At 42.8% G+C, this 16,906-nt stretch overlaps 1 protein-coding gene across 9 annotated transcripts in view; it reads left to right on the top strand.

Moving 5' to 3' along the window:
* The window catches only part of LOC136691772 (RNA-binding protein Musashi homolog 2), a 248,866-nt gene that overhangs the window by 58,647 nt on the left and 173,313 nt on the right, over nt 1-16,906 (top strand). For all 9 annotated transcript variants that reach the window (XM_066664589.1, XM_066664543.1, XM_066664608.1 and 6 more), the window contains exon 6: nt 3,987-4,079. In XM_066664589.1, coding sequence (XP_066520686.1) covers nt 3,987-4,079 — 93 coding nt within the window. The remainder of the gene's footprint in view (nt 1-3,986; nt 4,080-16,906) is intronic.

Raw genomic sequence — 16,906 nt, 5'->3', positions numbered from 1 at the left:
CATAATTAAAGATGTATTAAATCACATGTTACCAACCAGCTTCTGGCTTCTAAATTTCTTTGGTTTGTTCTGATTTTATATATATGTGTGTGTATGTGTGTATGTGTATGTGTATATGTATGTGTGTGTGTGTGTGTGTGTGCGTGCGTGTGCTTTGGAACTCATGAGGGAGTGTGTGGAGGGCATTGAAAACCATGCACTGATCAGCCATAATGTTACAATGACCTACTCATTTGTCCACTTTGTCAGATCATTGTTATGGATCATATGGATGCATTTTGGGGTCCATCAGATACTCTGCTCCCTGTTCATGACTATTGATGCCATTAAAGTGTCAAAGTGTATTCTGTTGGTATTAGTGGATCAGACACAGCAGTGCTGCTAGAGTATATCTCTACTCACTGTCTGCTTAATTAGACGCTGAATATTTTTGTTTGTGGACTAACCTTTAGTGAAATCGAGGTGTTATAAAACTCCAGCAGCGCTGCTGACCCACCCGTACCAGTGGAACCCACACTAACACACCCCCACCATGTCAGTGTCACTGCAGTGCTGAAAACGAACCAGCATCCAGATAATACCTGCTTTGTGCGGGTCTTTTGGGGTTTCTGACCATTGAAGAATAGAGTGAAAGAGGGCTAAGAAAATATGCAGCTCAACAGATGGACTTCAGCCTGTAATAGGAGAACTACAAAGATGCATTTTCATGGTAAGTGGAGCTGATGCAATGGACAGAGTGTGTAGAAAGAAGGAGGTCATTTTAATGTGAAGGCTGAACTGTGTATATGACCTACGGGATCTTGGAGGGTTAAAGAGGGAGAATGCGACCCTTCTGTTCTTTCCCAGTCAGAATATTGCCAGTTGGCTGGTTGTGCCCTAAGGGAGCACTAGTCTCAAACAACACTTGGCACAGCTGGCATTTGAACCCAGGACCATTTGTGGTAAGATCTGACTCTGCAGTGGCAAGTACAGCTATGTTTCAGATTGTACAAAATAGTGTTTTTTAGCCTTTTGAGATTTTGTTTTGTTGCTTGTAAACGTCAGCATGGATGTGAGATGCTTTCACAGATATATTTAGTATGAAGATTACTCAAGAATTTATCATTCATCGTGCTGTATTTGCCTTCCTTATGAGTCACCAGAATTGCAATGGGATTGACCTGGTGGAACCCGCTGTTCTCCATAAATGAGGCTCCTGCCTTCCAGGACTACCCCTCCTTTGTGCTTAGTGCTGTGCGCAGTGCTCTCAGCACCGGCAGAAACCTGCAGAGAAACTTGCGTCTCCTGGAGGCTCTCTGGCAGCTGCCACTCTCACTGGAGGAAAGGCACAGAATGTTTTCGAGGCATGCCGAGGCGCATCAAGCATCACTCGGGAAAGATGACAGGGCTGAAACAGCAACATCAGCAGCAGTAGACCGAGAGCAACAAACTCTGCCTCTCTGCATAAATCTATACATATCTCTAAACGCTGCTTATTCTCTATCACCCCGAGTGCATTCTAATATCTCAGCCCTGTGCCAGACACTCTTTTTCATATTCATGGATTTCTGTGGCTGAATTTTTACGGTCTCGAGATAGTGACGGTTGGAAAATCTCTCACATCCACGCCATCCTTCCATGTCCTTTCCACGGCCCCAAGCCCAAGTTCATTCCTCAACAATAAGTAATCACACCTCTGGAACTTTTATTTATTTATTTATTTTTTTGCATCACCTTTTCTCCATCTCTCTGCTGAGAGCGAGGCTACCCCTGCAAAGCCTGGCACAGTGGGCTTTTGAATTTGCACAAATAACGAGAGGCCACAGTTGGAGGTGTGGCGCTGGATGTGCGAATCCCCCAGCAGCCAATGTTCTTTGTCTTGTTCAGGCGTGTCTGTACAGGATGCGTATGTTCTACCCTGTACTCACTAGCTCTCGATCACAGCCCAGTGGGCTGAGCTCAGCACCTCCACCTGATTAATCACACTCAGCTGCATCCACTTGCGTGTAGCTGCATTTGTCTTATAATGGCTGCAAGATGGGGAGGCTGTGGTGGCGTTGAGGGAAAGGAGTTGTGGGAAATGAGGTGTTTCAGATTGGCTATTTATGTATAATGCTAATATTTTTAGTGTAAGTAGTGCAGCAAAGTAATCCCGGTAAAGGTTAGAAATCTGGATGACGCACTAGAACTGTGGAAAGAGCATGGTTAATCACATACTGTTTACACTTGGCAGCCACAGGCTATTGTCCACTATCAGAAGCCAGTTCCAATGTCTTAGTATTGCAGTGGGCCTTAAAGGAACACTAGAGACTCTGTTCTCCCTTTTACAGGTCAGTGAAGCATCACAATGATTCCGAAGCTGTATTTTTAATGTAAATTTACTACCTAGTGTTCCTTTAATTGAAACACAGGAATGATAACTTTGGGGAGCCATGAATGTTACTGTCCAGGCCCAACAAATCATGCCCTCCGTAGCAGCTGGCTGATAAGGCTTACTGTCCTGACTTAATGAGTCGGCAAGTATCCCTATATACTGTCCCTATATTTTAACATGTCATCTCAGAGGTTCTATTGTACTGGCTTGCTTTCATTGTGTTGCTCATAATCTCATTCGAGCCAGCAGTTTGAATGCAAATGCGCCAGTGGCAGCAGCAGCAGGATAGTGTGCTTTTGAGACTGAGCTGCAGTCCCGCTAGACTGCTAAAGCAGGAGAGCGCAGAAAGAGCAAAGGCCTGCTGTTGTCTGTTGTCACCATGGAGAGAAATGGACAGAGTAATTGCGTTGTTCCTGGGCCTGAGGAATCCCATCAGCCACGAGCCGGCGCTGTCAAAGGGCATAAAGACGCCGCTAAAAATGCAACTCTCCCCTGACACACTGGGCAGCACAGGCCCCACAAAAACGACAGGGGGAAAGACAGACGGATTAGCTGTTGAGGGCTGTGGATGAGGGTGAAAAACGCTGTGAAAGATGCTCGGGTGGCAGGCGGCCAACATGAAGGCAGAGGGTGTGCATTTCACTTGGCAAAGATGGCATCTGATGGATGGGCCTGGTGCTTATGAATGCCTTTATTCTTTCCAGCTCCCGTTTAGTTTGTAGCATCTTCGTAACTCTACCCAGGTCCTCTAGAACACGAGACCGAATCTTTTACCTCTCTAATCGTTGACAAGGTTGGATACGTTCCATTTATTCCTTAACTTGAAAAGTGCCATATCATTGCCTAAGGAGCTCTCTTGTTAGCTGCTATCATTGCCCTCTGTGATAGGTGAGCTATTTGATCTCAATACTCAAACTCTCAGCACAATTAAGCTTGCTGCGGGAGAAGCCAGGGCTCCCTACACCTAACATCTCTCCAGCAGCGAGAGCTAATTGTGTTTTGAGAAATGTTCCTGTTGTGTAACTGAGATGTCGGTAACCTCTAATACTGTCTGTCTTGTTGAGATTTTGCTCAGCAAAACAGACCCCCGTGCACCTATGAGAATTGAAAGTTTTCAACACCTTTGTTTTCTTCTCCATTAGCATGTCTTTGAAGGTCCATCAAACTGCTGCTTCACTGCACTACTGCTCTTTCAAGTGTTTGCTTTTCTTTTTTTTTTCCCTTTGCTCATAATAAAAAAAAAAGTTTCTGCCCCAGTTTTCCCACAATGGACCACGGGACCTAAGAGGTCCTTTCACTGCTGCGATTTTCACAGCCCAGGTGTTTTCTCTTGGTGTACAACAAAAAGTGTTAAGCCTAGGTGTAATGCTGTGGGACAAGACTGGTAGTAACTACAGCGCTTGGTATAGAAGAAGAGGTGTTACCCAGTCCCTGTGTGTATCCCACACACTCAGCTAATCACACACTGTGCCACCTCTACATGCTCCCACTGGGAGAAAAACAGCAAAACTGGACATCTCCTAAATCTGTCTGGTTCAGAGTGTCCTCCATTTCTCTTTGGTGTGTTTTTTTTGAAGTCTGCTCTGAAATGGTTTCACATGGGCTTAATCTCTTGTCCTCTCTTCTCTTCCAGATGGTCACAAGAACAAAGAAAATATTTGTAGGCGGATTATCAGCTAACACAGTAGTTGAAGATGTGAAGCAGTATTTCGAACAGTTTGGCAAGGTAAGATCCCCTTGTTTGTTGATTTCATGGAGAGATGCCTCTTTGTGTACGATGGGGAAACTCTGTTCCTCAATGGGCTCTTTCATGTGGATTCTTTCAAACCAGGCGTTTCAGATGTTGACTTTTGTAGATGAAAAAGCCTCTTTCACTGTGTCCCTTGTTTTCACTTAGCCTACAGTGTTAGCTTTAGTTTGCCATACAGAATCTAGACCAAATTCCAAAAAGCTTTGTGTAGACGTCAGTGGTGGGAGATTGTAAATTGACCTCCATTCAGCCTTGTGTCCTCAAGATGCAGAGTGTGGACCTTTAATTTTGTCTGTTGTTTTGCTAGTGTAAATCTTCCGCACTTTCCCTACTGCGTTCCTCCGATAGCTAATGCTCGGTTCCTTTGTTTTTAATCAACACTGCCTGAATGGAGGAATTCATTTAATCAGATGTTTACTTACATCTATAAATGTCTGGCGGACATGTTCCAGGGGTTACAGAGCTGTCGGTAAACAACCAGGCAAAAAAAAAAAAGGTTTAATTAAGAAAGTGAATGCCCTTAGATCAAATGACTACATGTTTTGTCTTGGGGTTAACAGTCTGTTGTTGTGAAAACTCAGGTTTGGACTGGGAATGGGCTTATTGAAAAGCCTTAGATTTACATTGTAGTGTTGTTGTGGCTGTGAGCTGTTGTTAAGGTGCTGATAGATAAATTACTGATCTTTTCATTAGAATTAGAAAGAAAGTAGCAAGAGGTGAAGAGTTTAAAAACATCATCATGGTTATTCTCAAGTTTCCATGGCTCTTTGTGGGACTGTCACGATTACCCAATTAGTATTGATTACTCAATTAAAAAACGTAATCGACTAAAATTTGTTAAAATTTGTGTTCTTAATGAATTGGCTTAGTGATTAGTTTGCGGTGTGAATGATAATAAGGGAATCCACATGTCATTATAAAGCTGTTTTCAGCACTTGGAAGATTCTCCACAGCAGATAGTTTTAACTGAATGCGAGGAAACCCACACTAGCAGAGTTTCTCACAAGCTAATTATTATTATTTTTTTTAATCAAAATTATTCATCAAAATAACTTCTAATTACTTATTGCTGATCATGACAGCATTAGAAATGTGTTGTTACATACATTAAAAAATAAATAAATAAATCTGGTGTCTACAAGTGATTTGATCTTTTCATCTCCAGGACTTGAATGTTGTTTTATTTTACACAGTTCTGTAGTGAAAGCATAAAAAAACGTTCACCCCTCGTTCTGGAGATAACAGTGTAATGTACCTCTAGGGAACACAAGTGAACTTTAAAACCACTGTTGTACCTTTTACAGGTACGTTTACACAGTACATTTAGTCGCAGTAATGTACCTGCACTGCACCTTTTTTCTGAGAGTGTATAATGGTGTAAGATAAGACATGATACTTTGCTCTGTGTGTGTTTGTGAGTGGGCCAATTAATAGTGCCTTTGCGGGCACAGGGAGAGCTTCCCTGGAGGAGAGCAGGTGGCGTGGGGCAGGAGGGTCACAGGATCTGTCTCTTTAGATGCTACGCTCTTCCTGAACTCTTTCACTGTTTCATGACAGCTTACATTTTAGGAGAGAGACTGAGCACACACACACACACACACACACACTTCTCTGAAGAAACACTAAGGGGCATTAATTTCACACCTCTGCAGAATTAAGACCCTTAAAATCCTTTCATGTAGCTGTTTTGAGAGTACTTTGCTGGTACCTGCTGTTTCTTTTGTACTAATGGCCTAATCATTCAAGAAACGATGTGACTAAGACTAAGTTTATTGAGTTCTGGGAAATTTCATAGTAAATATATTTATTTGCTGTTTACTGGCTTCTTGAGTTTATTATATTTGGCCTAAGCCTGAAAGGTAACAGCACTGAAGCAGGGTAAGAGTAGAATACTGTCTCTAGTAATTATAAGATCAGAAAATATACGTCATGCAAATAGGCAACTTGTCACTGTCTTTTGCTTGGTATGAAAGTTGCATGTTGAGTGGACCGGTAAAAATGTTCCCAAATGACTTGGAATGACATAATGATATAAATAAATAACACTGCATTACTGTTTTCGGAGACATGAGAGTTTTGGGAGACAGCGACAATATGTTGATGATAAACAGGTTAGGAACGGCACGACTTCAGGTTTGTGGTGATGATTATGCAGAAACCTGTGCTCCACTTCTCATTCCTCTCCACTGTGAACCTTTCAGGCGGCCTAATTAGATGGGATGGCTTATGCTTAGTCATAGGTTTATTGTAATCGGCTTGGAGCGTGTCTCCAAACAAAGTGCACTTATTTGGCTAAGCTGCAACAACTCCTGCTTACTTCGTCACTGCCACCCCCATCCCGTTCCAGCCCCCTCTCAGTCCTGTTTTTCTTTTCAGTCGTGCTGGACTTTGCTGCCCTGCTGTAGCCTGTCTTTGGTTTCATTAGGTCTGAGACTTGTTTCCAAGCCGGTGCCCCACCACAATCAGGCCTTTATGCCTCCTGTGCCCTGGTTCCCATATCAGCCTGGGAGAGAGCCAGCCCCCGCTGTATCAGAGGGAACTTTTAACCTCCTCTGGCCCAGAGAAAGTGAGAGAGCTGCTGGGGTTCAGAGTTGAGAGAGGCAGGGCTGAACAGGGCATGTGAATCTAAGAATTAACATGCAAGTGTTGGCAAGGGTAATAAACAGTTGGTTTTGATCTGAGCTTGAAAGAGAAAGGACACGTAAGCCTTGAGGTTTTATCGGGGGATGTTTTACTTTTTAAAGTGGATGGAAAGCAGTAGTTTGGTTTAGTGTTAAATGTACATTTACTCCCAGTAAATGTAGTCACAAGTTTTACCTTTTCTAGAGGGAGTAATATATTATACACATTTTCTGTTAACACAGTTCCCTGGGGTCTTTAAGGAAACATCAGTGACATGCTTTAGTCAAAATACCACAAGGATCAAACAGCACAGCATTTTTTTAACCCTGTCTGAACAGCCCTGTTCAGAACAATAGGTTTTAGCCACTCTTGAGAAGAAGCCAATGTTTACTTTCAAGCACAAGAGCCTTGAAAGTGAGGAGTGAGGTGTGAGATGCAGCAAAGCCTTCAGACTTGGGCAGATCACAAACTGGCTGTGTTGTTTTATTACACAGTTGATTGGTAGTAAACGCACATAGACCAGTTAATGGGACAATGCAGTGAAAAAGTGATATTACATTATCTGCATTAATTTTGGCAGATATGTGCATGGATATGGTGTTTCAGCATTGGCTGACTGTTCTCTCATTCGTACATTGGGTAAAAAACTAAAAACTGAATATTAAAAAAAAACATAGCTGAAACAAACGAGGTAGACTACAGAAGCTTGAATGTAATCATTTCTGTAAGATAACATTCTATAAGATGTTTGAGGGTATGATAAAAGTAATACACACTAAAGAAAAATAAGCTCAGATAACAAACTTATCTTGACTGATGGGTTATATTTGTGGTTAGAGAACAGTGCTGTGTTGTTTGATTTCTTTTTTTCCGCAGATGTCAGTATCACAATTAAAAGTTTTGGAAAAGGTGCTATACAAATAATTCTGTTCTCAAACCCCATAGTCCCAAAGTGTTGTTTATTCCCCCCGCCACATTTCAGCTTCACCATTTAACAAGTTTTTATTCACTTTTTAAGCTGTGCTGAAAAGTGAGGGAACGGACAGGCATAATAACTAGTCTGGTGATGTGATGTGCTCTGATGTTGCTGTAATGAAATGTCATGCGTTCCTCTCTCCCTCCGTGCAGATGTGTGAGAGGGAGATGTGCAACAGAGACGAGGGGGGCGAGGGGATGAGAGAAGGGCGAGTGTGGTCTCCCCGTAATGACAGCATTCAGAGAGCTCAGTGTTAATTTAACGTACCAGGTGAACCGCTAACATTTAATAACAACGTTTCGATTCACCTCAGGCACAGGTAATAAAAACAGTGCTCCGCTCTGTTAGCACCTAGCGCGGGGCTTCCCGCATCAGTGGGCACTTAAAGTCCGATTTGATAAGCTCATTTAATGGGGAGTGTTTATGGATTCGCTGTTCGGAGTGTACCTCCGAGGCTTTGTCACTCCATACAGGGTAAGACAGTGGTTGGAAAACACGGCAGTGCTTTAGCGGCCAGAATACGAGCTGGCAGCCAGCCAAAACTGTCCTTAAGACGAATCAGTCTAAACTGGCTAGGCACTGGCACAACATAAACAATCATAAAAGTGTCTGGCAACAATGTCCAAACAGGCTTAAGGTGTAATTTAACACGTAGATTACTTAAATAATTGCTCGTAATTAAATAGATATTATAACTCTAATTGCAGCATGCGTTATACTGTCTAGAAATGGATTTTCAGAGGCATGTAAGGCTAGCGGTTTGAGTGTTTTGTCATTAATGGGAAATCTAAACTCATCTCCGTATTTGTTTACTAGGTTTTCATATAAGAATTCATAGTTTTACATGAATCAAAACATTTAATTCTATTTAAATAGGTTTTTCACTGCTGTTTGTTATATACAGTCCAGTCACGTTAGAGGTAGGTGAATAAGGCATTAGGAGTCTTGCCAAGGGACTCTAGTTTAATGTTATTGCCTGTGTAATGGATATAACCCCAGTCTTTCATATACAGGGTTGTTTTGTTATGCACGTCACTGTTACAGTGGTTATCTGTACATACAAATGTGATTTTTAGTTTATTATTATTATTTTACATGTTGCTTATTATGTGCATGGGTCAGCAGCAGCCTTATCTCAGGGCTGTGCTCACGGTTCTGGCCAGTGTCCTCTGTGTTGGCTCTGAGGGGTTAGTGGTAATTCCCGTAGGGGGTTTTGCGGCGCTCGGAGCCCTTAAATGTCCTCCACACATCAGTGGATTCACACAAGCGGGAAGTGGCTAACAAAAGGTAGAAAATCTTTAAGACGGTGGAAATACTCAATCATGAGCTTGGCGCTCTCCAGTGCCCTCTGGAGAGTAGGAGGGAAACAAATGAGGAGTTAGTGAGGGATGAAAAGAGAAGGAGTGGAAAAAGCGGCTGCTCTCCGGCCTGCTCCGGATTAGTTCTGAGATGATGCTCGCTCTTCTCCACACCCTCCTCGCTCCCTCCACCCTTCCCTTCCTCCCTACACACTCGCTTCTAGCCCCACAACTGTGTTTGTTTCGCTACAGACTCTTTAACAAGCTCTCAAAATGGTTTTCATAGCGCCTGTGCCAACCAGTGAAACCAAATCTTCTTGTGAAGATTGAAAACACAATTGATTTTGGTGCGGGCCGGCGGCCCAGACGGCCCTCATTCAGTGGGCCCTCCGTGTGCACTGTCACTGATCTCTCACAGCTCCAGATTGATCTCTGTCTCTTCCTCCTGTCTCTCTTTCTTTCTTTTTTTTTTTTTTTTTTTATAATGCCTTTTGGGTTTGTGTCACACCTGGAATCTATCTCTTACCTCAACACACCTTTTAACCTCTCCTGCTCACAGTGGCTTCCTTCAGGCTCAGCTTGCTCACCCTTTCCTTGTTCTGAGGAGCAAATTTAAAAGGGAAAAAAAACCCTAATTGCATTTGAGCGCTTCTCTTTTTATGCACAGAAAGGTTAATATTTCTTATTTTAATGGCCTGGAGCACAAGGGAGCAGCTGAGACTGTCGTCTAACCATTTGCTTGTGTGATCTTTGAAGCAGGTTTGCTGGAAGAAAGAAAAAAGAAAAAGCAGCCCACCATGCACCCAGAAGATTTTGCCCCAGCTGTAGGGGCTGCTTTAAAGGCAGTGAAATCACTCGTGGTTATGGGCTCTAAAACGCTAGAAATGAAAGCGAACTGAGCATGCTGTTTGGGGAAAAAAAAAGAGACAAATGATTTAATATTCTCCCTGACCTTTGTTTGCTCTGAGTATTGGCAATGTTTCCAGGAGTCAAGGGGGGACGATTTTTAAAACGCCCACTTGAGGATGGGAAGTTAAACGGCTTCTTGGCAGCGATTTCCATTTTAATTCTGTCTGCCGCGCTTTTTCTTCCTACCTCTTTTCCCTCCTTGCGCCTCTAATTCCCAAGCTTGTAGTGCAGACCCTTACTAATATTGTCCATTTATAACCCTCCTTCTGATAGGCTTCTGTTGTTTTCAGTACTCCCCACATATTTTTATTATTAAAATAAGGCATAAAGGACAGTTAATTCTGGCTTGTAGGCAATTTATTTTCACAGCTGTTTTTTGTTATTATTACTTTGTTAAACATTTTTTGTGTAGTACATTCTGATGTTTTTGTGTTTTTTTTTTTTTTAAATCAGAAATAAATCAATCAATAAGTTAGATATCCATTTGTTCATCAAAGGAAGCAACACTTTTTTTTCCATCTTTATCTGGTCTATATTAAAGAGCTTTTCCATGTAATCTAACCTGCTAATCACACTTTTTACTAATTGCTTGTCCCTTCAAAGTCCTGGGACTCTTAAGATGATTTAGTGAACAACAGGCTTGGACTTAAGAGCTTGTGGTTGTTGCTGAAGCAGACTGGCTGTGTGATCCATTATCCAGCTTCTCTTTTGACCTGGCTTGGTTGCTGTGCACGACAAAGCATTAATCAAAGTGGTTTTTGAAAGCTAAATATATTTGGTGTGTTCTCAATCACAAGTTTCTTACAGCGTTTCTTCCAGTGACTGATGGTTCCTAGAGAGCCTTCTAAGAAATGGTCTGCCATTTTCTGCTGGGAGAAGTCTACAGAAAGCAGTAATACAGCTTTCTTTTTGTTTTAAAGCGCTTTCATCTGCCCTTTCATTGGTCGGCAATGTTCAACCACAGCTAATTAGCTCATCAATTACATTCTCTCATATCATTTTACTGCTACTTTCCTTATAAGCAAAAGGTGGCATCTTTTTCAAGGGGACATAATGCCGTTGCTCCTTACTTTGTGTCCACCTGGTCATGCTTTATCCAGATAAATCTTCTGAATGGGGTCCCTCTGGATAAGCACGGATTGCCTTGATTGCCTTTGAACTGAGTCATTGGATAGTGTGTGGATATGCCTCCCTGGCTGGGCACTTCTGTTTAAAGGACTGGCTATTTTAAGAAGATTGACCATGATTGAAGAGGATTTGCAGGCCCTGCTAACATGAGCAAATCTCCGAGAGATAGCGTGCCCCAATCTGTGGGCTATTGGTCGGTGTGGGAGCTGTAAAGGTAAGCTGATGGGATGAAGTATAAAGGTAAAATGCTTCTCACAGATTGCCCACATTTTGAAGATTTTTGTCAAAGATCTGCCGAGGCTTTTGGCTCAGACCCATCGGCCGCATTGAGTGGTGCTATCAGATTAGCTTTGGCTGGTCCCACTGCGCCTGAAGCGGCGCAGGGGCCGATTACAATCTCCTCCAGCACTTCCTAGGCATGGAGTGTGCCAATTAAATCAGCCTGCTGAACTATTAGGATTTAACAGTGGAAATAAGGCCCATTTCCAGGGAGACTGTGGCATTTCCAATCCCCAGCGAGTGCCACCCGCTCACCTGTGGAGGTGGCCTTGGAGTGGTAATAACTTTGGACTCAGGGGGGCTCCTGTGATCTTCAAGCTGGAGGAGCTAGCTTCCGAGATGTGTCCTGAAATAAGCGTGCACCTGCCAGGCCGGCTCTCGGTGAGAGAGCCACTGCTGTGTCCAGGGCTTCTGTGAGCTGGGAGGAAGCCTGCAGGTGGCTGATATTCCACAAAGCCATCCAGGAGCATGAAGTAAAGGCATCGTTTGAGTGACAGCTTCCTTTCAGGCCCGCTACCTCTTCAAAAAATCTGTCGGTTGAAAACAGGATTATGGGTCTGTAATTCAAACTGTCGTTTGTTGTGAACTTTTTGAGGCAGGTTTTTTTTTTTCCTCGTGCTTTCGAGGGGCTCGCCTTTGGAGAAGATTGATACGCTCGTGTCTCATCAGCCAGAAGTGGCGGCTGTGAAAAACTAGCATGGCTCACTGTGAAAACAGTCGGTATGAGTTGGGGTGAAGGACGGAGAGATAAGAGGGAAATTATAAGTGTCTGGTGAATGTCCCTCCAAAACTCGATTGTGCTAACAGCGTGGATACTGATTTTGTGGAGAGCTGCCTGCACATTAGCATACTGTCACATATCGTGCTAGGCTAACGAAAAAAGACGCAAAACAATGTCCTACTGGGATAACTACCTCCTGCACTCGAAATGATTCTGAAGCTCTTGGTAAATGGCCTTGTTTTTGCATCTCCTCCTTTTCTCAGAGTGCTTACTGGAAGGCAGGGCTGGTGTTTTCTTCCCCCCACCCCACCCCTACTGCAGCTTGATGCAAAGCTTTAATGAAGCCTCAAAGGTATTGAGCATCATATACCATTACTGTGCTTACACGGTGGAGAACGAGTGTGTAAGTCACACTTACTGGGGCCCAGAGCTGTGCAGGGGGGGCTGGGGTGGAAGTGGGACTAACACATCAGGAGGAGAAAACACCATCAAAACACACACGCACAATAATTAGACAGAATTCGCTATGAGACACAGCCTCTCTGAAAGGGCATGTCCTTTTAAATGAGTGTCAACAACAGTGGGGTTCTGCTGTGTTGGTTCGCTGGATGGGGAGTTAGAGACGGGGGAGGAGAGATGGATAAATGGATGAGGCAGATCGGATTGATAAATAGATCTGCTGTGTGCCGGGAGTGTGCGCGTGTGTGTGTTCGTATGTGTGTGAGCCTGCGCCAGGAAGTTCTCTGCGAGTGTTCTCATTGTGTAAGTCAAGTGCACAAGGAAACGGTGAAGGACTTGCCAGGCTGCAGTACTAATTAACTGAAATGCCAGTGCGTTACCTGCTTTTTTCCCCCCCCTCTTCCTTCCCCAACAAACTTTCAAACCATCTGCACTCCAGGGGGGCTTGGGGCCAGCAATGATTAGATGCTACTGTACCTGCCATCAAGGAAAGCTTTAAGGTTCAGTATACGCAATGGGGGAGATGGGTTCATACTCTGAGGAGATGGCTCCTGCAGTGTACTCTAGCGCGAATGCAAGGTCAATCAGCTCCTCATATCTTCCAGCACACACTGGGCCCGTGTGATGCGTCTCACACAACAGGGCTGCTGTATCCTCCTGCCTGCTGACCAGTGAGAGGGGAGGAGGTGGGGAAAGAAAGAAAGAAAGAACAAAGCCTCACTTCTACTAGTAGTTTAGGACTAGTTTGATGAAGAGTTGAGTTTATGCTGTTCCCGTTATACCTTAATTTTACTCTCACCTTCATATATACATATGAAGTCTGAGGTTTGCTTTTAATATGGTACTACCTTATTAAAAGCACAGATATAAGACTTCAATGGCTGCTACTAAGACTGCACAATATATCGTTTCCGTATTGCCATTGCGATGTTCAGGAATTGTCATGTGGAACATTTCCATCATATTTTGTGGATAGTGCAGGGATTGGCACCATGACAGTTTTAGTGTCTAACATCAATAGACCAAGTAGAAATGAAGATATAATAAAACACAAAAAAACAATTATTTTCAGAGAGTATAAGACAGCAGTGAGGATGGTGCTGGTTTTGCATTTATGCTCATATCTTTTTATCTCTATTTTTTGTCTTATTGACATTATGGAGATTATATTGCCTCAATATCATTTGTTTTATCTAATCTTGGATACACAGTGTGTTGCGTGACATTTTTTAATTACACAATATATAGCTCTTATTTAATGCTATAACAAATCTGACATGATGTAAATGTTCTTCACACTCACATTTTTAAATGATTCAGCCACAAATGTTAACTAGGGAAACACTTTATAAAATTCACCTAAATACATGGTGCAAATACTTTCTTTAAGGAGTAATATATGTCCTTAGCTTTTTTTTTTTAAACATCTTGACCTGGGCTTGTGCAATGCACCTTCTAAAGAGAATTTTAGATAGGAGCCTGAATCAGGTATTGTTCCTAATACCCTGTTGAAGTGTATGTTTTGTCAGCCTTCACAAGAGACAGCTTAAGCAAATCTCTCCTCACTTTAACGATATATAGCTATTTGTAATGAAAGACATTGTGTATGACAGCGCTCGGGAAGTGATACTTCCGCAGACAAGCAGCTCGCGCTTTGAGCCTGAGCGCAGACTTTGCTGGCAACCTTCCCAGACAGCAGAGATCCTTTTTAAATATGACTTAGGAAAATAAAAACATTCACAATCCATTAAAATGAATTATATTTTGCTGACTGATTTATGCTTCCCCGAAGGTTTTCCAACAAGAGCAACTCGGCCCATTAAATGTCACCTTGAATAGATTAAAGGAAAGATAGAGTGTAATTGTTTCCACCGACTGAGAGTAGGTCTTATATTTTTGGCCCTTCTGATAAACATTATCAAAGCCGTAGAGAGGAATCAGAGATGTGAAATGCCTCAGTTGCTCTCTTTCAGGCTCAGAGGAAAGACAGATTGTCAATTTGCCCGACGCGATTGAAGAGCTGACCAATCTGTCTCTGCTGTAGCCTCGAGAGCACAATTTCACAATGAGGGAGTGAACGATGAAGCGCGTTCAAAAGGAGTGGAATAAAGCAGACACGCGTTCTAATTTCCCTCCGCAGCAGGTGGTTGTCATCCATCGTTCTCAACAGCTGGCTGCAGGGCGGACGGTAGGTGGGTGGGAAAGAGGGTCTGGGCCCTATGCCCCCCGTCACCTGTCTTAATGACAACACACTGTCGTCTCAATCTCCAAAGTGCGCCATCACTCACAGATGTTTGGAGCATTGCCCTGAGCTGCTGACCTCAATATTGATGTTGCTGGAAGTCAAAAAAATAGTGTAGTAATTATACTAATTAATGACAATATTTGTTAATATATTGAGATTTATTTGATCTCTGTCACAGATTGATCTCATAGGTTCCTCACAAGCCTGCTGTTACCCAGCACTGCAGTTTTATGAAGCTGATCCAACTTGACACAGTGTGGAGCAGCATCTTTCTTCTGGAGTCCACCTCCTTGTAGGTTTCTAACAAATGTTTTGGGAGTGCTCCACTAGCCTTTGGTCAAATCTTGTCATTCTGATATACTGGTTGATATACAGGTTGGGCCATTTATATGGATACACCTTAATAAAATGGGAATGCTTGGTGATATTAACTTCCTGTTTGTGGCATATTAGTATATGTGAGGGGGGAAACTTTTCAAGATGGGTGGTGACCATGGCAGCCATTTTGAAGTCAGCCATTTTGGATCCAACTTTTGTTTTTTCAGTTTTAACATAACTTTATTCTTTCATGGGTTATTTACAAGTTTCTGACCACTTATAAAATGTGTTCAAAGTGCTGCCCATTGCATTGGATTGTCGATGCAACCTTCTTCTCCTACTCTTCACACACTGATAGCAACACCGCAGGAGAAATGCTAGCCCAGGTTTTCAGTATCTGTAGTTTCAGGTGCTGCACATCTCGTATCTTCACAGCATTGACAGTTGCGTTCAGATGACCCCAAAGATAAAAGTCTGAGGGGGTCAGATCAGGAGACCTTGGGGGCCATTCAACTGGCCCACAACAACCAATCCACTTTCCAGGAAAATGTTCATCTAGGAATGCTTGGGCCTGACACCCATAATGTGGTGGTGCACCATCTTGCTGGAAAAACTCAGGGAACGTGTCAGCTTCAGTGCATAAAGAGGAAAACACATCATCATGTAGCAATTTCACATATCCAGTGACCTTGAGGTTTCCATTGATGAAGAATGGCTCCACAATCTTTGTAGCTCCTATACTACACCATACCATCAAGGTGTGCAGCACCTGAAACTATGGATACCGGAAGCCTGTGCTAGCATTTCTCCTGCCGTGTTGCTATTAGTATGTGAAGAGTGGGAGAAGAGGGTTGCATTGACAATCCAACACAATGGGCAGCACTTTGAACACATTTTATAAGTGGTCAGAAACTTGTAAATAACTCATGAAAGAATAAAGTTATGTTAAAACCATTGTCTTTCTTGTGAAATTCCCAACAAGTTTGATGTGTCACATGACCCTCTTCCCATTGAAAAAACAAAAGTTGGATCCAAAATGTCCGACTTCAAAATGGCCGCCATAGTCACCACCCATCTTGAAAAGTTTTCCCCCTCCCATATACTAATGTGCCACAAACAGGAAGTTAATATCACCAACCATTCCCATTTTATTAAGGTGTATCCATATAAATGGCCCACCCTGTATTGTGGGATGCTGATGTTTGTGAAGCATCATCTACCAGACAATTGCAGTTTTTCTGCTCTGTTGCAGGGAGTAAGAAGCAAAACCTTTTGAAAGTGACTTAACATATCATTTAGATACTGCATCCTAGTTTGATTAATGACCAAAACTGACCAAACGCTTTTCACAAATAAGAAGGCAGTTGCTGGAGATTTCTGGTTTTTAAAATAGCCGCTATGTCTTTCTTGACATGACACATTTTTAAGGCCTTCTGTGCAGCGTCTGCTGACAGTCATTCCCCAGAGTATTAAAAATGCATTTCTTAAAGGTTGTTATGTATAATTCTGTCTGGTGGATAACCTTTATTGTTCATAAACAAAATTAAGTGGCACAGTCGCTGATTGCTCATCATTTTTCATTGCAAATACAACATGATTGAAGACTCGACCCTGAAAACGATACAGACACTGCAACGTCCAGCAACCTTAATGAATTAGCTGAATTAGCATTGGAAACAACTGCGTCTAGCAAAGCTAAAGTGGCTAAACAGTGGCTAAATCACTCAACAGGAACCAAGAGGAGAAGAAAGCACTGGACCCGATCTAGTTCGCAGGTCCACGCGTAATTAAAATTATCATGCATGGCAGGGAAGAGACATGGGCACATGGTGCGTTCGGCAGCGATAA

This window comes from Hoplias malabaricus, chromosome 1, assembly GCF_029633855.1.
Source record: "Hoplias malabaricus isolate fHopMal1 chromosome 1, fHopMal1.hap1, whole genome shotgun sequence".
Taxonomy (NCBI): domain Eukaryota; kingdom Metazoa; phylum Chordata; class Actinopteri; order Characiformes; family Erythrinidae; genus Hoplias; species Hoplias malabaricus.
The sequence above is the reverse complement of the archived record's forward strand: the minus strand, read 5'-3'. Positions and strand labels throughout refer to the sequence as shown.